The 27,046-nt window shown below is 40.7% G+C and overlaps 2 protein-coding genes across 4 annotated transcripts in view; both read left to right on the plus strand.

The window, feature by feature from the left end:
* prx (periaxin) overlaps positions 1-4,478 on the plus strand; it is a 29,934-nt gene extending 25,456 nt beyond the window's left edge. Inside the window, exons 6-7 of one of the 3 annotated variants that reach the window (XM_085430794.1) lie at positions 32-118; positions 1,134-1,196. In XM_085430794.1, the coding sequence (XP_085286920.1) occupies positions 32-96 (65 nt within the window). In that variant the 3' untranslated portion in view covers positions 97-118; positions 1,134-1,196. Of the gene's footprint in view, positions 1-31; positions 119-1,048 lie in introns of all 3 variants that reach the window. The other 2 variants (XM_085430797.1, XM_085430796.1) reach the window with 2 other exon arrangements.
* Positions 4,479-5,705: 1,227 nt separating this feature from the next.
* On the plus strand, positions 5,706-24,297 carry LOC146694562 (uncharacterized). The gene is made up of 6 exons (XM_085430798.1): positions 5,706-6,098; positions 6,756-9,711; positions 14,886-15,085; positions 16,129-16,250; positions 17,674-17,788; positions 20,335-24,297. Exons 2-6 carry the CDS (start codon positions 7,323-7,325, stop codon positions 20,464-20,466), a joined length of 2,958 nt encoding a protein of 985 aa, XP_085286924.1. The 5' UTR covers positions 5,706-6,098; positions 6,756-7,322; the 3' UTR covers positions 20,467-24,297.
* Positions 24,298-27,046: the final 2,749 nt, after the last annotated feature.

Consider the following 27,046-nt stretch of genomic DNA (forward strand, 5'->3'; position numbering starts at 1 on the left):
AAAAGTTAACGTGAGTGTTCTCGGTGGTCAGGAACAAATGTAATCACATGGCAGGATGCTGTAAAAGGACCAAACTTCAGCCAGGAGAACAACTGAGATAATCCATCCACAATACGAGGTTAGTCATTCATATACTGCTGCATGGGCTGGGCTGTAGTTACATCCTAAGGTTTTAAAAGCTGAGCTTAAATAAATGATTAGTGGTAATAAAAGCCGAGGGAGGTCAACAGTGATCACTGACTGTTTTAGGAGCTTTTTGAGATCAAATAGAAGAAAATACATAACATTAAACATGTTAACAACACAAAAGCCATATTAAACGCAGACTACTTTAGACCCGGAAGTAGGATTCGTCGCGTCATCACTGAACAACCGGATTGGGCTGGCATTACGTCAATACTGCTGTTAATGTTATTATTAAAGCCGCTTTTTGTAAAAACCCTCTGAGATATTTAATTAAAAACTTCACCACAAGATGGCAGCATTTTACCAGAAAGTTTTAGTGCAGGTTTTGAACCCAACCCAGTCAGCTTTAAATTCTTCTGCATTCATTTGAATCACTGTGCATTGCCACACTAAAAGACTAGTCATCCAGTGTTTCATGTTTCTTTAAGAAAAATGCATAGCCTGAGCTCTTATATATTTTAATAGATATAGTAAGGACAAGAAAATAGAGATTTTTTTATCAAAGCACTACATTGAAAATTTAGAAAAATCTAAATTTGTATCTACCCCGTCTATTAAATTTGCCCGTTTAGTTGCATTATGAGAAATGAGAAAATAAAGCATATAAATGAGAAAATGAAAAACTGTAAAAGTCTACACATTCAAAAATGATGTTTAATCAATTTTGCATGTGGTTCTCATATGTTATGTCTGGATTTTACTGGGTTTTTTCACTATATTACCACAGGATTTATTAGAATATACTTTACACTATCTATACTTTATTCTTGCTGCTACCTTTGATGTTTTTTGTATATTTTTTTGTGTTCCTGGTAAATAAATCACTAATCTATATACTCTTGTTTTGTCTCTTCTACATAAGACTAAGTTTCTTTTCCCTCTTGATTTCTTCACCTATCCTCCTCTTTTTCTTTCATTTCTCTTATTTCCTGGCCTACCTACCGCAGGCTTCCTCCAGATAACTCCAGAGAGTTCTCCTCAGGCCCAGCAGAAAGGTGAGGTAGGGGGTGAGGCAGATGTCTCGGGGTCTTTCTGCCTCCACACCTCAGGGCTCGACTTCACCACCTCGCAAATGACCGAAGAGCACCAAATCTCTTCCTCCGAGGAGGGAACTGTCACCATGGTGACAAAGACCACCAGAATCACCCACCTGGCTGAAACACGAACAGACGAGTCTTCAACGACCACAGCAACAACAAAGACAACAACAGCAGCTCACCAGGTGTCAAAGTACTGAAGATGCTGGAATGGTATCTTTAATGTATTTTACTTTTCTTGTTATTGTTGTTTAGTTTTTTTGTGAGGTTGCCGTGTTAATATAAAGTAAACCTCTAATAAAAGGACAATTCATCCCCAAATTAGTGATACATTAGTTTTTTCTTCTGACCTGTAGTGCTGTTTATCTACTGAACTTTTTTGAACTGATTATTTGTGGGCTCCACGCATCATTTCTCCAGCTAATATCGCCAAAACTGGGCAACTCTAACCAAATCAATTTAGATGGATAAATAGTAACATAGCCCAGAGGAACACCGTGTATATTAATTTGGGGTTCATCTGTGCCTTAACAAAAAAAATTATATTATATTTTCATAGATGATGTATGAATGTGATGAACTACAATAACATTACATCAAGCAGTATTATTGTCATTATTATAGCTAAAGATTGCTATATATTTCCTTCTCTCATCTTACATGTGACGACTTTTTTTGTTACGGTTTGTTAGTTTAGTCCAAATTATTTATCCGATTTTGTTTGGTTTTTAAAGGTTTCACTCTGAATGTAAACATGTCGGACTGCTTCATTATTTATTTTTGTTTTGTGTTTGAAATGCGCTGGAAAGAGTCTTTTACTCACATCGACTTCATGGTTCATGATTCAGTTCTATGATCATTTAAAAATATTTCATTATGAACCATCACAACGTAGGCCAGAGGAATATTTATGTAAATAAAACAATATAATTGCTTTTTTGAAGCTGTTTCCTTTTCAGTTCAAAATGTATTTTCATATTTACCAAAGCATAAATGATATTGTTTTGACCTGAAACAATGTTTTGTTTATCTTGAAGAAAAAGTGTGAACTTTCTGAGATTATGGGCTTTTTTTTGCCATAGTTTTATATATTAGCACATTTAGCCTGTGCTTTTTTTTTTTTTTCCCAGAGACGGTCAGTGAGTAAGCAGGACGCTCTGGACTCTTTATCTGCTGTGGGGATCAAACCTGTGACTATCTGGTTATAGGTTGCTCTCAAATATTTAGCCCAACCTGCTGCTAATATATTTTTTATTAATGTTTTTACTGTACAATGCCAAAAAAAAGGGCACCACTGTATTTTTTGTGAATGAGGCTGTAGCTTTAAAATACACTGATATTTCTGAAGCTCGGCTGTTAAGTATTGTTGCGTTTCAAAACATCAGCAGTGAGCTGGACGGAAATTTGGGGATTTAAACCAGAAATTCAGAAATTTTAGAGAGGAAACTGTAAAGTTTATTCTGTTGATCCAAGTTGCTAAAAGGCTGCTAGAGTGAGACTAGTGGGGGTGGCGTGTCTTGATCTTGTTGCAAAGCAATCGTGTTAGAAAAAAAGGCCAGAAAACAGAGTTATAAATATTTCTAAAAACACCAAAAATTACTGTCGGAGAGATTGAAACTTTAAGTGCCTTTACCCAGTACAATTTAAACAATGTATCTACTATTTAATGTATAAACTGTTTTAAAATGGAATAATCTTCTTGAATATCAGTTTTTATGTCTCTAAATTTTGATATTTAAGTTTAATTTATAAACAAAGAACTTACCATTTATAAACATGTTTGTAATTTTTCTGGTATTCTGTTAAAACGTCCTACCTTAAAGGATACACCAATCAGGCTTTTTGAACGGTTTTCTATTTTCAAGTAGATGTAAAACATTTAAGAATAAACACTTTTATGTTTCCTTTATTTGGCTGACTGATGGAATGAAGCTGCGTGGTAAAATGCATGAATCCATAAAAGAGTTGTCTCATTAACAACGTTTAGCACAGTGCCTTTTTTTGCAGCTGAGAACTAGAACTTTAAAAAAAGCTGAGACGAATAGTGACATGTGAAGGTAACGCGCACTGAGGCAGGATGTACATGCAGAGAGATTTTTAACTTTCTGGTTTAACAAGGTCTTCGAATTTCTTTTTGATTCTAAGGGTTTCAGTGGCAAGTGTTTTGTCAGAGCTGCATTGAAAGAATGTTTGTAAAGATGTTACTTAAATAAAGTAATATTCACACAAAAAGTCTTCTGTCCTGTAGTCAAATTTTAAATAAATTTCAGTGAAATTTTCAAAGAGACAACATTATTTCCTACTCCATATTTTTATATTGCATAATTCTCATCTCAGAGTTATTCTTCATCATAAGCTGGGCCTTGGTGCAGATCCTCACTTCATTAAATGTCTGAAACAAGCTGTTTTTAGATCTTCACTTTAAGGCCACCCAACTTTCATAAACCAACTGCCCCCTGAATCGATGCCCCTCACAGGGGCAACGGGTAGGTGGAGCTTGTGTGTAGCACTTTGTGCCTTAATTGACCATATTAGGGAGATCCTCCCTCTATGACATCATCCCTAGCCAAGGGTATAAAAAAAATGACTGAAAAGGCTATTTAAAGCAGTTTATAGCAATTTATGGTGTGTGTATACTTGCCTCATTATTTGAAAACCACTTTATTTAATATAAGCATACACCATTTAAGAGTATGACAGAACATATGAACAAAGCACAACATGTACATTTTAAATTCCTAATATAAGAAACGCAGTGGTCTGGAAGCCCATTTAAATCCAGAAAAATAATTAAGACTCTTAATAATCTTTAATGTATTTCTTTTTGAATATTTTGACTATATGATACCAAAGCTCGGTTTTACTGGCCTGTTTATATTAGAGTTATGAAAAAGATCCATAGCACACGAATGAGGCTTATTGAAAATGTCTGGAGAGGAGGACTTTGGAGGGAAAAAGTAAATTGTGCACATGGATGTATGACGTCTTCTTTCTATGTGTGTGTGTGTCTGTGTGTGTCTCCCAATCTACTCATCTGCTGCTGTGATGATGCTGTGAAAACGTAGGCTCTCTGGTGAGAGTATGTGAGGCTACACTAATGCTGTATGAGGAGTAAACAATGCCATGAAGCAGAGACAGGGGAAAGTGCAGCATCACCAGCTACAAACTTACTGTTTTCAGTTCACTGAACAATTTCAGCATTTTTAAAATCTCATAATTTCATCCCTTTTAAAATAAAGTTTCTTTTGGCTAATACCAGGGTGTTTTTGTTGTTGTTGTATTTGTTTGGAGCCGGAATTAACCATATTTGGATGAATCCTTGCAAGTTCCGTTAGCAAGAGGTTAGCAAGGTAAATGCTAATGCTAAGCAATGGAAACATAAATTACTAGAATTTTAATCACTGAAACTAAAATCAGCGCCTCTTAGATGGTGTCATAACAATTTAAACATACTCCACACTGTACCTTAATATCCAATATGCTGTCACACACAAAAAAATGGTAAAATCATAAACAATGGGTGAAAGTAGCATCTAGTCTGCACTTTTACTACAACAAGCACAGGTACTGGCTCCCTGATAGGTGACTAACTCACTGTCCTAATATAGATAATGTAGATAATACAGTGAGTAGAAAAATAAACAGTTATTAATGCAATGAAACTCAACCATTACATAAACAGTAGCACTGTAGACCAAGTGACTTATGTAAACACAGACACCTGTGGCTAGTCTACTGGTAATTTTGGCAAATTAAGCTAACAAGTAATATAAAAAATGACCTCTAAAATTTCAGAATATTTACTCCTTTATTTCAAAAGCTTATAGAAATATGGAGAGAACACAAATACTTTCATAGGTGACCTGTGGGTGACATTTTCACTTTCCGTAACTGTTTCTCTTGTGTATATTTTTCTGCTGCACACTGAAAAAAAATCAACTAATTTTATTGTTAAGTATTTTCAGAGAAAGCTGCTTGTCATATCTCAGGAATACATCAGAGAAACCGGGAGTGTGCCCAGAAAAAGCAAAAGTAGCCATATTTTTCTGTGATTTGTTACTTTTTCTAATAGTTATATTAATTAACTCACCAGTCAATAATAATTTTGCTACTGGGATTCTTTCACTTGTACTTAAAAAACACATTTCGTCTAAAATGTCCCATTTTGTTTGGTTGTTTTTTCAGAATAAACACATTTAAACTATTTTAATGGGGAATGGTTAAAATTCCAGACACTGTGTTTTTATTACATGTTATATTCACCTCTGAAAATGTCAGAAATCAACGTACATATGATAAATATTGTGTTAAATTCTAGATCTAGGTCTGAAGCTCCCAGTAGCAAACAAATAGATTCTGTTTGTTCTATTTTAGACCAGTGTGTTCTTTCTCCCTAAGTGTGGCATCACGAACCCTCCATACACTTCCGCTCGCCTCACCTCTCCCTGCTCTGTGTGGCACGAATCACGCCTCCTATCAGTGAGTGGGCTGTAAGTCAAATTAGCTCTTCGTCATCCTGCTCGCTGTGCACACCGGAGGCTACTGCGGTAAGATGCGGCGGCGCACGATGCCGAGCCGCGGCGGATGAGATGATGCGCAATGGCTGAACGAGTCGGGAGGAGAGAGCGAAAAAAAAGAGGCTGTGCTCTGATTTAAACGATGGGACAGGACTGAATGGATGTTCGAGCGATTTGTAACGTTTGTGGTGCAGGCCGAGTAGAAAGATGAGGCGGCGCTGATTCCACTTTAGGATGCTCCAGAGCCCGAGAGGAGGGGGAATAGGCTTCGTCTGTAAACAATAAGGAAGCAGAGGGGCATTAAGTAAAGGACACTTAATCCAGAGCCTGGACCTGAGACCCCGGGGCTTCGAAAAAGGTAAGAAACAATGAGCACTCGGCTGTGGGCATCCCTCTCAGGACATGCTGGCTGGGAACACAGGTAGTGCTGGTACACTGTGTGGTTTGACGTGGCTCATCTTCATCACAGTGGTGCTGATAGGAGTAGGCTAAGTATGACATACGTGGCTCAAACCTATTTTCGTCGCTTATGTGGCGGGTTATTGATGCTCTTCGGGTAAATCCTTTAAGCTGTGTGGGCAGGAGAAGTGGATTTATGGGTTTATGGCCACCTGTGTTTCGTTTTTAGTCTACTGGATGATTGTGTGTGGCTGATGCAACAACTAATCTAATTCTCACCACAATGCAAATGGTGTCAGTTCCCATTTTCATATATATAAAAGAGCCTGTTTGGGTCGGAGTAGTGGGAAAAGAAGTCACTTTGGATTCAAATGCATGACCTCTGACAGACTCACACCTCCCACACTGACTTACAGCTGCAACCCATTGAGCCAAACCAAAGTGAAGTCAGCATTAAATAATTTTAATATTTAAGCTTTTTATTTATTTGCTGGATTGGGCCTCCTCTTGGCGGGATCCTTGCTCTTTAATCATATCACACTACCTTATAATAAGTCTGCACTATGAGTCTTTAATTTCCATGTTTGTTTTATTTATTTTACCCATTCCCCTGCAGGGTGCTCTGTGACAGCTGAGTCAGTCCTCAGTGAGGAGAGGACAGTGAACGGGGAGGGCGGCGAAGCTCTGGAGACAGCGTCACTGAGCGTCAGCCTGGAAGAAAACAAACTTCTCATTTCCCTTGCTCTCATCAGCACTGACAGCTGGACATCACACCTGCATGTTTCTCTTCTTCATCAGGAGACTTTCTAAGTTGAGGAGTTATAGATGCAAACAGTGGCAGGTCGCCCGTCAGAAAAACAACTGATTCTGTCTTCAGATGCAGTCAGAATAATCTGCTAAAATATGAGATTACAAGGAGATTCATCTCCCTCCGGCCATGTTAGGAAACATCGTCTTCAGTACCACTGTCAGAATTAATCAGTGAGAAATTTGTTTTAGCTGTTTCATAGTGCCCAGTGATGTTTTTATAAATGATGATCTTTTTACCTTTGAGCTGTCAGGCTGTGAATCAAGAATAGATTCTTGATTGTGGCAGCGCTCCCTCTCACAAATGAGAATTGAACTTGAGCCGACAGGCTGCATTTTAATAAAGGATAAGCAAAAACCAACCAATAAAACATAGATGAGGCCCACAACAAGCACTATGCTCCAGCAGAATAACAACAACAACTACCCGTGCCTGAGCATGTCAGGCTCTAGCCGGGAGATGCTCCAGAAATGCTCCAGAGCCTCTCTGCCCTTCCCCAGCCGACTGGAGCTGGGACTGGCCGATCTGCCGCTCATTCGGGGTCTCCGAGCCTGGGCCCTGTGTTCCAGGAATCGCCACAAGACTGCTAATCTGCTGGGAGGACAAGCACCCACAGCTCCTCCTGCAGGTCGAGGAAGTTCAGCGTCCTGCCCCAGGCCTGCAGATGTTTGCCTGAGTGGCGAGTGGAGTCGCATGGGATATGGGCTTCCGCTCGGGGTGGACAGTAGGCAGGCTGGAATCGGAGCTTTGGTAACAGTTGCCACTCTGAAGACCTCAGAGGGCAGCGGGAAGACTCAGACTCAGTGTTTGTTCCTCCGGACTGAGAAAGGAAGCTGTTTGTATTCAGCAGCTAAGCCCAACTCTGGAGTGACAACCAGTGCAGCATCCAGTGTGGTCGGAGGATGGCTGAGAGGAAAGACTGGAGTAGGAGGAGGACGCAGAGACACTCCAGCTGGGCCAACTCCACCGGCACAGACTGGAGCAAACCGGGTTAGGGTGCGATCGGGGCGGAGATGGAGGAAGTCTGGCAATGCAGCGTGCCGGGAGAAAACAGGCGTGAGCAGAGAGAGGCAGCAGAGGAGCAGGGAAGTTCCTGCTGGTGAAATCGCTGTGGAAGAAAGGCAGGAAGAGCAAGACAAAGGAGGCCTGGACTGTAAACAGTTTCCCACCCCACAGCAGGACAGCCGGCGAGCCAGATGCAGCCACAGCGTTTCTCCTAAATCCTGCGTCCAGTGTGGAAGGAGAGCACAGAGGAGGAAAAGCCAGGATGGACACGAGGGAGGCATCCCAAACAGGCTGAACAGTGAGGTGACGGGAATGAGGAAGGAAAGGCAAAAGAATGAAGAGGAGGATAAGGGAGGCCTCGGCAAGTTAGAGTCTTCCAGCTCTGTTTTGACTGAACTAAACCCTGACCTAGAATCTACCCGTTCTTACAGTGACTCCCACGACAGCTGCGATGTGGGAGAAACAAGAGAAACTGAGAGCAGCGAGGGGCAGAAGACACAAGCTTCTCAGAGCAAGGCTGGCTATTCAGAGGAACAAGGGGACAGATACACTGAAGGAAATATCGTCACCCATGGACATTCTGGGTTGACTGATAATTTAAGACATAAGAACAGCGTTACTGAGAGAAAACCAAGTGAATGTCCCCGTGAAGAAGAAGAAGGGGCTAATGTAAACGGATTTTCTGATCTCGATGAAGCAGGTGAAGAATCAGAGAAAAGGGCTGAGTGTGCAGATGTTAAAGATGAAAAGGAGAACATCAGCGAGGCTCTTGATGAATTCTCCAGCTGGTGTGCAGTCTTTACGCCTGCCTCCAGCAGCACTGCAGTCTCCCTCACTTTTAACAAGTCAGCCGCACCCATAGAGGGCAGCGTCTGCAGTGCTGACCGTGAAACTTGTTGGGTTCAGGCTGAGCAGGAGAATCACGTTGAGGGGTATGAGCAAGAGGAAGAAAACTCTGAGGTAGAAGAACAGGCCAATGAGAAAACCACTGTGAATGAGGTATTGCATAATAAACCTCAATCTGTGTTTAAAAATGAGGAGGAAGTGTTACCTTCACCCCTCACAGATGGAGATCATTCCATCTCTGAGTCAGGCGAGAGGATTGTGGCTGACAAGAGCAGCAAATGTGGGACGAAAGATGAGCTGGAGTCAGAAGAAGGAAATTTAGAAGAGAGCCTCAATCCTGAACATGGAGACGGAGCTGGGGAAATTCGGAAGTCGGATGAATGTAAAGGAGAAGTCACACTCAAAGATAGTTATGAAGGGACAGAGATAAACCGTGCTTCAGAGGAAGACTGGAGGTTACAGGAGGTTGAAGATGAACACAGGAAGTGGGAGGAGGAGGATGGATACACCTGTGCACAAACAAGCAATGCCCCTGTTGAACCAAGTGGAGAGACTAACATCACTAACACTGCCTGCACCAATCTCCCCACCTCCCCTGCGCTCTCCCAGGCTAATCCTGCCCCTTCCCTGCCCACCCTGGGATCCATGGCAACCGGCCTGCCCTGTCAGGAGAGGGAGGAGGAGGCAGTCAGTGCAACAGCAGGAGACAGAGAAGGAGGCCAAGAAGGGAAGAGAAGAGAGCTGGAGGAGCAGGGTGAGGTGGAGAGTGGCTCCACCGTGGCCACTGACGAAGGGAGGAAGGAGGAGGAGGAAGATGAGTTTGGAGTGTTCATGCAGGCGGAGGGAGAGCCAGCCTGGAGCGAGGAGTTCACCATGTCTGCCTCAGTGCCTTGTGGGAGCAGAGAGAGTGTTGGTGAGTCTCGTGGTTGTTCATTCTCTGTCCCTTTCTGTGTTTACGAGCCAGGCTTTCCTCTCATTTTAGTATCTCTTTCACTCCTTTGGGATCTTTGGTAAATTTGCCTTTCTGTGTGCTGTAGGCTTGGATCTGTTGGTCCTGGACAACAAGGCTGACACAGAAAGGCTTCAGAGATTTTCAGAAAAAAGTCAGAAATGTGCAGATTTAGACTCTTTAACACTCTTTGTGTTGTGTTGGGGAAACAAAGAGTGAATGGCAACGACTCCCTCAGAGAATTAGTGCATTTTTAACCTTTTGTACACTTTGAGGAATGCAAGTGTACACAATCTGTTTTCAACAAGCGCACAAGTAGTTATGCACAAGTGGGTATTTACTTTTATCTTTCCAAAATCCTGCTGCTGTTATAGTTTCTATTTTATGAAGATGTGTTTGCGGGGATAAAGCAGCTGGAAGTCCTTACTTAAACTGCATTACTATGTACTATTTAAATACTGCAGACTTAATTTTTACTGTTTGTTAACTCCCTCCTCAAGAACTGAGATCTAATTATCTGGATCTAAGTTAGTGTTTTATAGAGAACATCAAGATATTTTGCAGGTTTTTAATATTGTCGCCCTCAAAAGATCCATTCAAAAAAATAAAATAAAAACACTGGACTGAGATCAACTCCAAAAAGCAGTTGGGCCCTTCCTTATCTTTGGTACAACTTTTCCTACAAATCTACCTGATTCTTTTCGACTAATCCTGCTAACAAACCCATCTCAAAGCTTCCTGGGTACGCGGAATTAAAAAATATTGGACACCATCATTCAGTGCAAGAAGGTAATTGAGAAGAAAATATTTTTATTGGATTTTTTAAAGAACTGTATGATGAACAAAATAAAGCAGTGCTAGTACCTGAATCATAAATAAATGAATTTAATTAGTAGTCTGACAGTATGATGGCTCTTATCTGCTACACTCTTGAAGCAGACACGCGCAGGTATGTCAGATCTTTTACTCCTTGCGCCTCATTGTTTTTCTCTCACAGCCGGTGTTAATCAGTCGTAATGATCCCTCATTCTGCTCCGTTTAGCTAATCACCTAAATCATGTTAAGCCCAGTTTCCACAGGGGGGCTAAATGAGGCTGTGCTGAGGTTGGTGCATAATTATGTCTCAGTCTGTTCTACTGAAAAGTATTTCTGTTTATTTTAACATGTTGCTGATGGCTTATCAGTCTTAACATTTATCATCAGAGGGACTGATGTATGTAAAAGGGCAAAAATTAAAGGACCAGCTATAAAACCTAAAGGCTTGCTTCACCCACATTACTTATGCATATTTTCACACTTATCTGGCCTTTTAGTTTATTTTGGTTTTAATTATTAGTAATTAAAATGGGCTTTCAATAAACATGTGAGTTACAGTAGCAAATGTTCATATTAAACATGGCTGAAGTTGTTTTTTTCTATCTGTGGCTCTGTATGATGTCACTTATGATGGGCATCCCTAATAAGGCAATCTCAGGCACTGAAGCCCCACCCACATTCTGTTTAAGCATCTCAATGAGGGCCAGCCAATCAGGAAAATGCTGGCTTAAAAGGAGGAGGAGATAAATCTACTTGTTTCACACAGTGGATAAAGTGAAGTAGTTCACCATGACCCAAAAGTCTTTTAATAAATAGCTACAGTACTAAGATGGAGACAGAAACTTCAACAGACAAGAATGAGTGTAACAAACACCTTTCATAGCATTTGCAAACAGAGGTCTGGCTGTGCCTGTGTGAAATCTGGGAAAATACATATTATAAATCTACACTGAATATAACAACAAGGTTGAAAAAAATAGCTTGAAATAAAAGTAGTGAGAGGCAGAAAAAACATGGAAAAACATTTGATTGGAAGTGTGTTCCGGAACAGATTGTTTTAACTCATTCCTCCATAATGATACATTTGATCCCTCAGTGTATATCAATAAAGATGCCGTTTGAAGGGTACCCGCAAAGGCAGCGACCACCCTCACTAACATGTGATGCAAACTTAGTCAATTTGTTCTGTAAACAGGCCTGAAATGGGGGTAAAGAGTTAAAGTAAGACAGCCTGATAATCATACAGCTAAAACACATGCTGTAACTTAGATGACGTAAATAAGTTGTTGACCAGTAGTACTTTTAATCTTGTGATAAATATGCAGAGTTCTTTCTTGCCTTGGTAGGCATCACTTACCAGCACAGTGGAAATAAGACTGTAGTTTGTCCTGACCTGGATTCCTAACTGATCTCCCCGTCTCACTACACGGTATTAATCATTCAGAGTCGAGCTAAGAGAGGGGGAGGAAGCAAACAGGCCAGTGAGCTCTCCTGTTAGCCTCAGGTTATTGGGCAACGGGTGAAAAGGAAACAGTCTCACAGACAAGTGTCTGATAGATACATCGTCGGATAAATACACCGAGCAATGGAGAGCGACGTGTAGATGTGTCAAAGCAGCAGGGATCGAAGAGAGATACAAATATTCGCTGAAATGTTTCCACGCAGTGAGATGTCGCGGTGAGATTAAAGTCCAACATACAAACTCAAAGAGTCCCGCAGAGTCTGGTACAGCAGGCAACTTTTTAAGCAACAGCAGGAAGCAGTCACAGCCATAGACAACACAATGATACGACAAGGTGATTAACAGAATAATAAATGCAAGTTGTCTTGCTGTGCTGCTGACAAATAGAAAGCTGAAGAGCTACTAAAACTGTGGGTTTTAATTCTGGCACATCTAATAATAATTTAAAATATTAGCATGGTGCCTCTGTAACCAAGATTTACAGGTGTCCCCTAAATGCATCACATGCAAGAAAAACAAAGTTTGCTTTGGATGTTACATTCGGTGGAAAAAGGAACTCCCCATCAATCAGACGACCTCCTATTAACAAGAACTGGGAAACAGTGGGAAGGAAAAACTCCCTTTTAACAGGAAGAACCCTCCAGTGGAAGGGAGGGGCAGCACTGGACAGGACAGGACTGGTCAACAGTATTTTGGATGCACATATTGTCTGTCCATCCATCTTCTGAACTGCTTTTCCAGTTCTTGGTCACAGAAGACTAAAGTCTGTTCCAGGTGTCGCATGAAAAATACTGTACCTCCCTTTAAAAAGCATCAGGTCTATTTTATAGGTTAGCTGCATCCATCTGCACAGAGCACGTGAGGACGACAGGAACGGCTTAGTCTGCAACAGTAAGACTCCATGAATTGAAACCATCTAAAGCATCTTAGAAACTTGTCAAGGTTTAAGTAGACTGAATAAACAGTTAGTGAAGATATGCAAAGATCAGACAGAGATTTCTTAAATTATTAGTTGGATGTGTTGTAGGGTCTGTAGAATTTAATTTAATTTTCCAGCATTTAAAAACGATTGTGGACATTTGTACAAAACAGTTATTGGGATTCTTCATTCATTTGGATAAACTGGCCCCGTTTGGAAGCCGTCCTAGTAATTATTGTCACCTTTAGCACCAATGCTGCTGTTGCTGTATTATAATACAGGGTTAATGCCCATTATTGTCCTTTAAGAGCATCGAAAGCACATACTACAGGGAGTGCAGAATTATTAGGCAAGTTGTATTTTTGAGGAATAATGTTATTATTGAACAACAACCATGTTCTCAATGAACCCAAAAAACTCATTAATATCAAAGCTGAATGTTTTTGGAAGTAGTTTTTAGTTTGTTTTTAGTTTTAGCTACTTTAGGGGGATATCTGTGTGTGCAGGTGACTATTACTGTGCATAATTATTAGGCAACTCAACAAAAAACAAATATATACCCATTTCAATTATTTATTTTTACCAGTGAAACCAATATAACATCTCCACATTCACAAATATACATTTCTGACATTCAAAAACAAAACAAAAACAAATCAGCGACCAATATAGCCACCTTTCTTTGCAAGGACACTCAAAAGCCTGCCATCCATGGATTCTGTCAGTGTTTTGATCTGTTCACCATCAACATTGCGTGCAGCAGCAACCACAGCCTCCCAGACACTGTTCAGAGAGGTGTACTGTTTTCCCTCCTTGTAAATCTCACATTTGATGATGGACCACAGGTTCTCAATGGGGTTCAGATCAGGTGAACAAGGAGGCCATGTCATTAGTTTTTCTTCTTTTATACCCTTTCTTGCCAGCCACGCTGTGGAGTACTTGGACGCGTGTGATGGAGCATTGTCCTGCATGAAAATCATGTTTTTCTTGAAGGATGCAGACTTCTTCCTGTACCACTGCTTGAAGAAGGTGTCTTCCAGAAACTGGCAGTAGGACTGGGAGTTGAGCTTGACTCCATCCTCAACCCGAAAAGGCCCCACAAGCTCATCTTTGATGATACCAGCCCAAACCAGTACTCCACCTCCACCTTGCTGGCGTCTGAGTCGGACTGGAGCTCTCTGCCCTTTACCAATCCAGCCACGGGCCCATCCATCTGGCCCATCAAGACTCACTCTCATTTCATCAGTCCATAAAACCTTAGAAAAACCAGTCTTGAGATATTTCTTGGCCCAGTCTTGACGTTTCAGCTTGTGTGTCTTGTTCAGTGGTGGTCGTCTTTCAGCCTTTCTTACCTTGGCCATGTCTCTGAGTATTGCACACCTTGTGCTTTTGGGCACTCCAGTGATGTTGCAGCTCTGAAATATGGCCAAACTGGTGGCAAGTGGCATCTTGGCAGCTGCACGCTTGACTTTTCTCAGTTCATGGGCAGTTATTTTGCGCCTTGGTTTTTCCACACGCTTCTTGAGACACTGTTGACTATTTTGAATGAAACGTTTGATTGTTCGATGATCACGCTGCAGAAGCTTTGCAATTTTGAGACTGCTGCATCCCTCTGCAAGATATCTCACTATTTTTGACTTTTCTGAGCCTGTCAAGTCCTTCTTTTGACCCATTTTGCCAAAGGAAAGGAAGTTGCCTAATAATTATGCTCACCTGATATAGGGTGTTGATGTCATTAGACCACACCCCTTCTCATTACAGAGATGCGCATCACCTAATATGCTTAATTGGTAGTAGGCTTTCGAGCCTATACAGCTTGGAGTAAGACAACATGCACGAAGAGGATGATGTGGACAAAATACTCATTTGCCTAATAATTCTGCACTCCCTGTATGTACTAAGACTTAATGTGCATGTGCCTGTGTGTGTGTTTGATAACAGCACTTGGGAAGCATGTTATCACCAGTGAGTCGACCCTCTGGACGCCAGGCAAGACGGACAGCTCGTTCCACCAGTCAGGCGACACCTGGACAGCCTTCCCTCAGGATTCATCAGATGAAGGTGGAGACGTTGTGGAGCAGTGGTGGCCAGCCAGTGCTGTGGAGGAGAGGAGAGACAGACTCTCAGCCAATCAGAACCTGGTACAGTTGTCCTTCAGTAACTGCTATAAAAACGGTTCTGTTTGTTCAGTAAGAGCTAAAGTGGCCATTACATCCACTTCACTGAGTCCACAAACTCCTCAGGATTGGTTCATTTGTGTCACAGCATTGAATTTCTGTCTTGCGTGGTTTGTCTCTGTGACTCTAACCTCTGTTTGCACTTCCTGTACCATCGATCAGGGATGCTCGGTGGATTCAGGGAGTTATTTGTGTAGTTACTCAGTCCCCTGTGGATCATGCAGTAGAAAAGAATTATTCAAGTTTAAATCTATGCATTATTTGCTCCATCTGCTATTCTTAGTGTCTGGTAGATATAGCTGGCCCTGGGTGAAATGTACAAAAACCTTCGTGTGTGTATTGTATCTTGGCTATAACTTAGAGAAGGAGTTTAGTTTCACGTCCAAATCTCTGTTCATGCAGGATTTGTTTTTTGGTGAGAGATGGGGTGATTTTAGTGTTATCTGTGTGGGTCACTAATTTTTATCCAGTTGAAAGTGTATATGTCTGTACCTAAAATTTCCCCCTTTTTCTCAGTTGGCTGTGCCATTACCATGGAAACACGGCTCACCCTGATGTAACCCTGCAGGAGGAGTGACTAAGTTTTATGAGTAAAAATTAATCAGTATTTTCTCCAGCGTTATAACTCACATTACCCCAGCTTCTTTTTTTTTTTCTCCTTAAAAATAAAATTTAAAAATAAGAAGTCAGCACTGCGAGGAGAGTCTCCCAGTGGACATTAAGCACAGTGCAAAGATGCAGATGAAAAATGAGCCCTGCCCAAAACTGCAGTGAAGCAGAGTGAGAGGAGACTGGCTGTTTTTAAATAAGTTGGTTCATGTGCCTGTGGTGCCACAAGGAGACCTTTATGAAAATAAAGTATTAACTTTTCATGTAATGAACCATAAATGCATATTTTTTTCCTAAATGCTGCAAATGTGTTTTTGATGCTTGTGTTTTGACTGTTTTCTTGCGGTGTGCTGAGCTCTCAAGCTGTATTTGATGAGCTCTCTCTGTATTTACTGCAGGCGGCTGTCTTTGCTGAAGCCTTCCCCTCATTTACTGGTTCATCCTCAAGTGACTCCTGTGACCTCAGTACTGTTCCCACACTGAGCCAGCTCCTCAGAGGCGGAGCAAGCCACGACCAGGGGTAGGTGAACCGTGCTGACGAAGGCCATCATGTGTAGCGATGACTCTAGATAAAAGATGGATGGGAATAAACCTAAGAACCTGAGTGAAGTCGGTGCACAAGTACCTTCAATGTACATTCTTCAGCTCTCTTTATCCATGCCATCAGTAAACACTTTCCTGGTTTCAATCATTAGTTTCAGCTTTCACCAAAGACAGCACAAGTTTAATTTAGTAACGTGTGTTTCCCACCATTTCCCACAAGGATAAGCAGAAGAGATTAGATGGGATGTTTCCCACTAGTGTCTAGAAGGATGATAAAGTAGGCTGTGATTCAGGGCTAATGAAACCAGTCATAAATTCTGTTTTGATTTCTATATTGTTGCATAAGTACTCTGTACTGAATGGATCAGACCCCCAAAATCATCAGACTCAGTTTTACTCCTGCAAATTTTTATGATTGTATTTTGACAGATTGTCATCCTTCACCAAACTCCAAATTGATTTGATAAAAGAGAACAACAAGATCTTTTTAGATCTTTCTCATAAATATTGAACTTTTTCTTCTTCATAAAACTATTCCATAAATTCACCATTTTAACAGAAATACTGTGTTTTCCTTACATAATGTTGACTCTTTTTCTTAAATATTCATACTTGTTTTTAAAGAAAATACTTGTAACAATTACCAAAAACTATCATTCAGGGAAACTTTCATTTTAAACAATCTGTATGGGGTTCATTTAAAAAAAAAATATCATTATACATACAAGTCCTTTTTTAATGGAATTATTCACAAAATTACCTCCTTGTCCCTCCAACACTGAATTTCTCTAAATCATTTGTGTCATTTTACTCGAGTCAAACAGGAATGAATACAAAATGCATAATTTGATGTTCTTTTATGGTGTCGGTGGTTTTACGAGATAAAACACTATACGTTGACAAGTTGAAAGAAAATGTGGCCACCTAGTGGTGACTGTGTGAAGTGCAACTACATTTCAAGGAACTGTTAGAATTTGTACCCCTGGACAGCCTAATAGGAGCAACCCTTGAATTTCAGATATGCTTACAGAACAAAATGACTGGGTTGGTGAGGGTGCTCTCTGCCTGTGCAGCTACCCTTGAAAAAACCTGGGAACTATTCTAGTGGTCGTAAAACCACCTTCTGTGGTCACAAACAAAGATGACCATGCTGACCACACTGTCACATAGGACAGAGAAAGAAACGTACTTCTATCCCAAAGGTTCGCCACAGCAGATTGCATCCATATTGGATTGTGTAGAAGTTTTACACCACATACCCTCCTCTTTATCCAGGCTTGTGACCCCTGAGCTTTTGACTCCTATACAGAATCTTGATCTTGAATCTTTGAAAAGCAATCATTTAAAACAAATGTTCTTCTTGTGCATGAAATCGTGTGTCTGTGTCTTTGAACCTTTAGGCTGTTGGACAGTTTCCATGACTTGAACAAAATGATCGGCCAGAGATATAAGAGAGCCAACGGCGTGTCTCGTAACCTGCTGCTGAAGACTTTACACCTGGAGCAGCCGCACACTGTGAGTAAAGACCGACACCATGCACATGGAAATGCGAGCCCAGCAGCTTTGGAGACGAGTGCGTCTTAATCGCTCGCTGCGGACATGTTTCAGTGTTCACAATCTGATAGAAAACACTTAAGAAATCAAATTTTACAGCAAATGTTCCGTCTCTTTACTCATAATTTGCTGCAGGGGAATTAGCACAGAGCACTTAGTGTTCACTTTCAATTTGTGAAGCTTCGCGGTTGTTAAATTGAATTCGTCAACACAGCCTTAACATGTAACACGAACTGATAGTGCTGTTTGACCGATAGCCTTGAAACCTGCAGCCTCATTCAAATGATGCGACTGCTGTTTTATGCAGAACGCTCAGTACACGAACAGCCCCGGGCGCGCTGCTGAACCGAGTCACATCAGAAAGCTACAAGGCACCTTCAAAATATGCAAGTGTGGGGTTTACCCGTCCACTGTGTGACTGCTTGCTACAGGCCAGAAGCAGCAATCAACATTATCACAGTGCATGAAATGTGAATTTAATGATCATTTTATCTATGCTTCTTTTTTCACTTGTCCCTGCTTCGTTATATTTTAAACTGGGTTACAGCAGAGGGCCAATTTGCAGCAGCAGATAAATCATCTCATCACAAAGGTCTTATTTTACTCAATTATAGTCTTCGTCGTTAATTTTTCCACAATGCTGCATCTTTCACTCTACATAAATTCAAATATAAGTTATTGCTGTTTAGTTACTTTGCTACTGAATGTGGTGTGAAAATACCACTTTTTGGTTTTCATTATCATTTGACTGGGGTGTTATTTTCTAATCGAGCAATTATTAAATTATAAAGTCTTCAGTAACCTTTCTAATTAACAATTCAGACATAAAGATAGAAGACTGAGAATAGTTCTATGTGATAACGTTTATGATGTTTTGAATTTTTAAAGAAAGGTAACTGATTTAAAAAAAAATCAAATTGAGACTGGTACGATAAAATTATGCTAAGCTAGGAACTACAAAAGCTAAAACCTCTGCAGATTAACAAAATAGCCAAGGTTATTGATACAAGCTACAAGAAATTACCACCGGGATGGGCTATAATAGAGGAATATTGTTAGACACATTGAGAAAACAAACAAAAGAGGTGTGGAGATTTAAGGTAATTGGAAGGAATGACCAAAAAAAGGAGAAGCAAAGTGTTGCTGTTTAAGGTTAAAGATGCCCTCGGCTGAAAAGAGACGGGACTTGAGGTAGTATATTTGAAATCTGGGTTATATCCAGATGTGCAAACGTGCAGCGCTGACATGGGGGCCTACAGTTTATCAGACAATAGATGTTTACATGTGTCGTACTGGCTGTGCAGCAATGATAAAGCATGCACAAATCAAATGTTCACTGAAGGTCAAAGTGATATTGTTTACGCAGGCGACAACAGTGGAGGACAGGATGAAGTAGGGTGGTGTTTCAGCTGTCGGGTGTTTAGTGCAAGCCAAAATTTGAAGGTGAACTTTTATTTTGTTTATTTCTGCAGAAAATAGTCTGAAATGTTGTCAGTATGTCTTTTGATTGCAGGCACTTTTGCAGCATCTGGACCTAACGCAGTACCTTCAGCAGTCTCGCTGCCTCTGGTTCAGATCGAGTGCTCTTTTGAAGTAGGCCACGTTTCTGTCAGAGGGGATGTTTGCTGTCTCTTCGGCTCCCTTGTTAGCGTTACCTAGATTTTCCTGATAGATGGCTCTGTTTGGCACAGGAATGTCTTTTTCCATATTTTTCAGATAACTTCCCTTGCTCACATATCGTGTGTTATATGATGGCTATGTGACAAGCAGGTTGTGGACGCAAACTCAGAACAACTGGAAACAGGAATGAACGTAAAAAAAAACAGTTTTAAAACTGAATATTCATATTAATACAAAACCTAAAGCAAGAGCAAAGAATTCAAATACTAGCAAACTTCAAGGAGACACAGAACAAGGAGATGCACGGCCATGAGGGACAATCTGACAAGGAAAAAGGACAGACTCAAACAATAGATTCAAGATAACAAAGGGAAAAGTAGCAGGTGGCAGCATAGCTGAGGACACTTCCACCAGCAGAATTCTGGGTACGATCCGGTGATGTTGATGTTTTCCAGATTTGTGTGTTTATGTGTGCGTTTGCAGATCCAAATGGAAGTTTTGTTATAAGGAGGCAGAGTCCAGTTCAACTCTCACATTAGAAATCTCAGTTTATTTACAGATCAGGCGTCCTGAAAGAGAGAGGGGAGTGTGAGGTGTTTTTTCTACAAGGTTGTCAGTGCTCCCCCTCCTCGTCTGGGCTCACACCTCACAGTTCTGATAATTGGTCTTCATTGTAAGATCCGCAGGGAAACCACGCTCACATCTGCTGTGTCATCCTAATCAGAGCTAATGGCACTGTGGGCTTTGAGCCTACGACAAGTCAATAATTCTATAATTATGGATTTGATTTTATCATTTGTTCATATTTGTTGTAACCTTCTCTCTGGCTAGTTGATAAACTACGCTGTAGTCAGCTGTGTTGCTGATTTTAGTTTTCATCTTTGCAGGAAAGCAGACCTGCTTCCTCGACAGCAAACTGCCGCCTCTCCCCTGGCCTCCCCTCAGCCAATCAGCATGCTCAACATGCCGCTGCTAAGCGACGGCTGTCCTATGACTACAACAGGAACATCATGGAGTAACTCTGTGGACCTCAGCTCTGGTTTGGCTGTCAGCATTCACAATGAAGGACTCCAGGCTTTAACATGTTTCCCGAGGCTCCGGATTCACAGCATGTTAAACTGCAAGTCAAGCACTCATCGACCTGCTGACTCTTTGCACACTTCCTGGTTATTTAAGCCTGAGACAGTGAGGAGAGCTGGTGTCTCCTCCACCACCTGCTGATGTATACTGGGGGAGTGGTTTTTTTTATATCACGTGTTCATCACCTTGTTCACTATCACCACTACCACCCATTAAGTCTCCACCTTATCTACTGAGATTCTTTGGAGCATTGTGACCCGTTACAAGGTACACGCCGCCACCTTAAAGGCACTCTAATTTTTTCCTCCATAAACAGAAATAGATCTGAAGTACCACTGCTTTTTGTCTCAAGGGTAGAATAAATATAAAGGAGATAAAACTCACATGGGGTGAACTTAAATAATAAAAATAAATATTTAAGGCAGAAGAAGTCACTTTGATGAGTGACGAAACGTTTCTCCCACTGAAATCGCTACGTCCAGATGAACAGAATCAACCTTTTGGGGTATATAAGACAACGTTTTACACACATTGGCGGCCCTGTTATTCATGATTTTGGAACTCTGACATGCCGGTTGTTTAGCTTTCATTTGCAGTCTCTCGTTTTTTGTCGTGCAGATATGGAAGAGTGTAATTGGGGCAAAAAGTTATTGCCTCCAGTGTTGCTGATCTAACAGTCAAACAAAATAATATTGCACTACACTACAGTTTAAATTTGAAATAGATTTTTTTATTAAGTAGGAAAATCCCAGTTCTGAAAAAATGGCATTCTTCATATACTATATGCTGTATACTGTAAGCATATTCATAGAATATGTCAGGCTGAAAGGGGAAAAACATCTGGGGTTATTGGTTAAGTTTCAAGCCATTTATAACTCATGAAGACACAGCTTTACTTCATGCAAGGGGCCTTTAAGGCTTCTCCTTGTTTCCTGTCATGTATATACTCTTACATTGATGGATGCTCGTGTTAAACATGGGTTCAAATATTGAGCCTAAAGCTCTGACGTCAGACTACTCCAAACACACTTTTTTTTCTACTTTTTTCCTACATATCATTTCAGTCACACAGGTGTGGCTGTGAGCACTAAAGCCCCGCCTACCTGTGTTCAAACCAATCAGGAGAGGCTCTAATACAGCTTTCAGACGGAGTATGAGCTGGGCGGCTGCATCAATGGCCAGTGTGAATTTTGAATGAGCAGAACAGGTACAAGACAAACTGTGTCAACATGACATTTTAAATTACCCAAGCATCTGTACTTTTCAGCTATTTCAAATTGGACTAATAAGCGATTGTGATGGAGGCATACATGTCTGTATTATTGAGTGCCAAGTCAGGTAAATGGGAACTATCCAGAAAACTAGATTTGTAGTTATATTTCCAGCCACGTTTTATGAAAGTAGCATAAAGTTCCAGTCTTCCTCCCGGAAAAGATCTCTGGGTTTAATTAGAGAAGAAGACTCGATGACACGATGCTTGTTTTTGTTCTGTAGCTCCATTAATGTGGTGGCCTGACCCTTTGTAACAGCTTCACTCCTCCTCAGTTTTCCTGTCTGTAGCACCTCTACAGATGTCACCATCACCTGGATTCATGCACACGTTCAGTAGAAGTAACAGAAAAACCTTTTGTCTAGTCGTGTCATCACACAGAAGATCAAAGTTGAGCATTGTTATTTTTTTCAAAAGCCTAGAGCAGATATAATAATGAGTACTAAAGAAAGATCAAGACTTTTTGTTTTAATTTTGTTTACATTTGACATTTTGATGCATGTGCTTTCATTGTGTATTTGCTACTGAAAAGCCAGTGACAGGAACAGGTCTCAACTTTGTTCTGGTTCCTCAGAGAAACAAGTTTGTCTTCCAGTTAGTGCCAACAGAGAAAGTGCCAATGTTTACGAGGTTACGGAAGTGATTTCAGGAGGAAATGTTTGTCTTGTTTCTCAAACACACTGAAGTGGACTCAACAAAAGCATGTGATGTTCCACCTTTTTCTTTCTTTGTCTTTCTGTCTCGCTTCTTGTCTGCCGAATGTTTCAGTACATTCGTTTTAGTTCAGCGCTGTTCTGTAGTCGAGTCCACTTCATGGGCAAAACTTGAATTTAGCTGCCAGTCAAAATGATATTTTATGAGAATATTGTTCACATTATGCCGATCATGCGCCGCGTTTCTAATTTGTGTCACCTCAGAAAACTTTAAGTCGCTCTGTTGTGTATTTCAATTGTTAACTCTGTCATCTGTGATGAAATTCAGAATCAGTCGTGTGTGTGTGTGTGTGTGTGTGTGTGTGTGCGCGCGCCATTTATACAACATTCAAATTCTTGAAAAAATTGGATATTTTCTGTCACAATGAGGAGGATCCAGCTGTCACCTTGTTGACTGATGTAATAAAATGATACTGCGTGCTGGCTAATGCTTCCTCCTGACATGCAGAATTATGTGACCTGTTGATTTCATGAAGAGGGAACCACTGGCTGACTAGTAACTCGGATAAAATCATCACATGGTCTGCTCTTCTGGGCCATGTTCGAACATTTTGAAATCCACTCACTCAACCTTTGTAAATATTACGAAACGAACAAATATTTTCCAGACAGACCAAGAAGAAGTCAGACCTGACGTAATTCAGCTGACGTCTCATGGAGTCAATGAAGGTTTTTCATTGAGCTTGTCATGAAAAACATTCAAACCCATCCATCTTTTTTCCTAACCACTTATCAGATTCACGGTTACCAGCTGTCAGTGGGTGATGACCTATCCTCAGATTTCTGGAATCCGACCAAACAATTAATGAACATAAATATGTTTTAGGTTTACTCTTTGCCAAAATTGCTGCACATTATTCTAATTAATATATTAGCACATATCTACTTTATTGCTCTATGGATTAGCGTGGGACTTTGTTCATAAGTCCATAACTTTGGTCCATGTTTCTTATACTTATACAGGAAATATATAGATACAGAAAATATGTCTCGTCTTTGTGAAAGCCATTGATATAATTTATCAAGACAACTTAACCTGAAGAGGCTTTGATACGAATGTTTCTCGAGAATAGAAACTGTTGTGCGCCTGACAAACAGAAGCTGTAAACTAAACTGAAACAAGAAAATTCTGAAAATTAACTGTGAAACCAAAATAGAAACAAATTTTTCTGCTTTGGTTAAAAACTGACCAAACATTTAATAGACTGTCATTTTCACACTTTCACTTGAGGAAGTTTGAGGAGAATAAGGTCACGATATTTTCCGCAATCATCCTGTTTCACATTTAGCTTCAAACATGTCTCCACCTCTGGAGATACTCCACATGGTTCAAGGCAAAGGAGCTGCACCGACAGGGGGCGTAACACACATCTCCTCTCACTAGCTGTAAATATTTACTGCTCTGTCCTCACAGTTTCATAATCTGTCGTATTTTGGGAACTGGAGAGTTAAACACCGTGTGATGGTCACCACTGTTGGGCGGTGTTGAGAAAAGTTCAGAGCTGCAGGCCATGTTTGAAGGACTGATGATAATGTCCCCGCTTTTATTCTAGCACCATTTAATGTTGGCTTTTAATAACATCTATTTAATTGATTTTCATTAAATATTTGTTGCACATAGAGCCTAATGCATTTTGTTATATCTGCCTTTTACTGTCACGTACCCTCCAGTAGGTCAAAGATTTCATTAGTCTACAGGGCAGAATTCAGTTAATTACCTGCAAAGCAATTAAAATTAGTCTCACTTTGACTCTGTCATGCAAAAACATTGCATTATGTTGATTTTTAGAAAATATTACATCATCAGGAAAAGTAAAATCTGTAAATGTCTACTTTAGAATAAAATCCCTGGTGTTGAATATGTGAACAGTCATCAACTTCTGCAGGATTAATGACACTTAATGCTGCTTCTGTAACATATGCAAAACAGTGTGGAACATCAGAAAACAAGCCAAACGTCTGCTAAACTTGATGGTCTGTGTTTTAAATGTGGCTTCAAAAAAAAACAAACTTGATAACAGCTGCTGAACTGGTAAAAAGCTGCTGGTCACACGGCAAAAGATTTCTGGCCTGTTGGCTGTTTACCATCACAGCCTGACTATTAATACAAGGACATATAATAGTGCACATTGTGAAACCAACTGGGACATTGTGTGAGGAAAACAGCGTGTAAAATATCAAGCTGCGTTCTTGCATGTAATAATTCATGTTGCAGACTGCGAGAGGGGCTGAAGTGATTCACAAAATCACTGCATACAGATGCCTGTAAATACAACGTAAAGGAATTTTTTCATATTTATAGAAGATCATATCTTATTTCAGCTTTAGCAGCACTATCGCCTAATAAATTCTATTTTATTTTATCAGAAGCTGAAGACATGGACTGGTTCACTTTTTAACGTGATAAATAATCCAGTATTAGCGAGATTATCCTGTGTGGCATGTCACCATCACCTCTTTCCGAGATCAGTGGCGCAGAGAGAGTTAAGCACTTTATTTGCTGAGTCAGAGCAGCTGCCTGCCCGCTGTGCTATCATAACAGAGCTTTATACTGCAGGGTAGAAAACAGGCAGATGAGCAGCAGACTGCCCTGACCTCACCGTTTACACCGCATGAGTCAGCTGGCCTTATGCATAAACAGCACAGACAAGCCAGCGATTACTTCCAGGAGAAGCAAACAGAGCACAGTGAGAGTGTTTTGTTGTACCTAGTAACCGCTGGGTAAGAGCCGAACAGCCCAGGAACTCCCATCTGACCTTCACATGAAGCGGCAGATCAGTTAAGTTTCCGCCAACTTGAGTTAAAGGGGAAGTCCAACATTTGTGGGAAATACAGTACAGATGACATGCATAGCTGTCCAGGCTTCTTGAAGGACATTCAAAGCGCTTCTTTGCAGCTTGTTCTCTGTCATGATGATTCCACGCTGCTCTAATGATGGTGGGGTTAGGACTAAATTTGGCTTAATCACGGTATAAGACCAGTTTCAGTCCAGTTCTAGTGTAATCTGGCATATTTCTCTCTGTTCCCTTCCTTAAGACGGGCTTCTTGACAGCCTCCCTTACACTGTGACCATTTCTGCTGAGGCTTCATGAACAGCTGGATCAACCGAAGGGCCAGATGTGTCTCTCAGGCCTGTGTCAGGTCTTTGCAGGATTTTTTCCCCTTTAAGGACATGAATTTCAGATAATTGAACTTTTGTTTTTCCCAAAACATTGACTAACTTGCAGTTTCTATAGATTCAAATAAACAAATGGAACAAATTATGTTTTTGTAACATGGTGTACTTAGAGATAAAATTACTACACTCACACTTGTAGCTGCTGAAGGGACTTTTAATTAAAGGGGACCTGTAATGGTCACGAGCTGTCCAGGATGTCCCCCACTATGGTAGCTTGGAAAGGCTGCAGCCCCCTGTGACCCTGAATTGAATAAGCAGAAGAGATGGATGGATGGATGAGACATGAAGTTTTGAAAAATAAGACCAATGAATGTACAAGCAATCCCTTTGAGCCAAAAGCTCATGCTTCAAACAGTTTTGGGGGTTTTTCTCTCCCTGGCTCTCTATGATGGCATCAGTACCTGGTCAGCTCAAGCACAACAGCTCCACCCACCTGTTGTTCAGGTGTTGTTCAGTGAGCAGCAGTTGATCAGCAGCAAAACGAAAAACTTTCTTAAAGGGAGGGGTAAAGGTAGTAAAACAACCTTTCAGATAGAGGATGAACTGAGGTGCCACACAAAGGCCCAGTGTAAGACAAATAAAGATTATTTTGAATTTTAAATCAAGATAAACAGTTCTAATATAGTCCAAGAATAAATCATCATACATCTTTTGTCCATGTGAGCATTAAAAATGCTGTGGAAAGGCAGTGGGATGATCATGGATATCATGGAAACTGACCAGAATTCCTCCGTGGCAGAATAGACTCAGTTTACATGAAGAACTACTGAACAAAGATATGAACACTGAAAGAATTTAGCGGATTTCATAGGGTGTTTTCTTCTTATCATCATCAGGATCCAGAATGACTTTTCTTCTGCTTATCAAAATATTGAATGGCACATTCAGAGGAGGACACAGGAGGGCTAAATGTGTGGAAGGGTGTGGACTTCCTCTGAGCCCAAAACATGCGAAATAAAAGCAAAAACACTTTGGGCCGTAATACGCAAGAAAAAAACGGTATTACTGTTCCGTAAGTAAGGCAGCACGGTGGTTAGCACTGTCGCCGCACAGCAAGAAGGTCCTGAGTTCAATTCCAAAAGACGCTATTATTCTAGTTTTTCTTTTTTTTTCTTTCTTTCTTTTCAGGCGTTTTTTATTACAAGCACAGAGATTTTTTTTTTCTGGCGATTCTTAAGAACAGTGGTAATATTTTTCAGGCTTTTCTTGAAATTAGGGACGGGTGTATCACGGGAAAGATGTGATCATTTAAGTCTAATAAACGAATAAACGCACCTGGATTCGTGCAGGACCCAGGATGCACAACGGACTCTGAGCTGAACACACCCCCTGTTCCTGCTGTGGGAGGAGGATGCAGT

This window comes from Copadichromis virginalis, linkage group LG14, assembly GCF_057382275.1.
Source record: "Copadichromis virginalis isolate Kocher_CV1m ecotype Utaka linkage group LG14, C_Virginalis_male_GT1.1, whole genome shotgun sequence".
NCBI lineage: Eukaryota > Metazoa > Chordata > Actinopteri > Cichliformes > Cichlidae > Copadichromis > Copadichromis virginalis.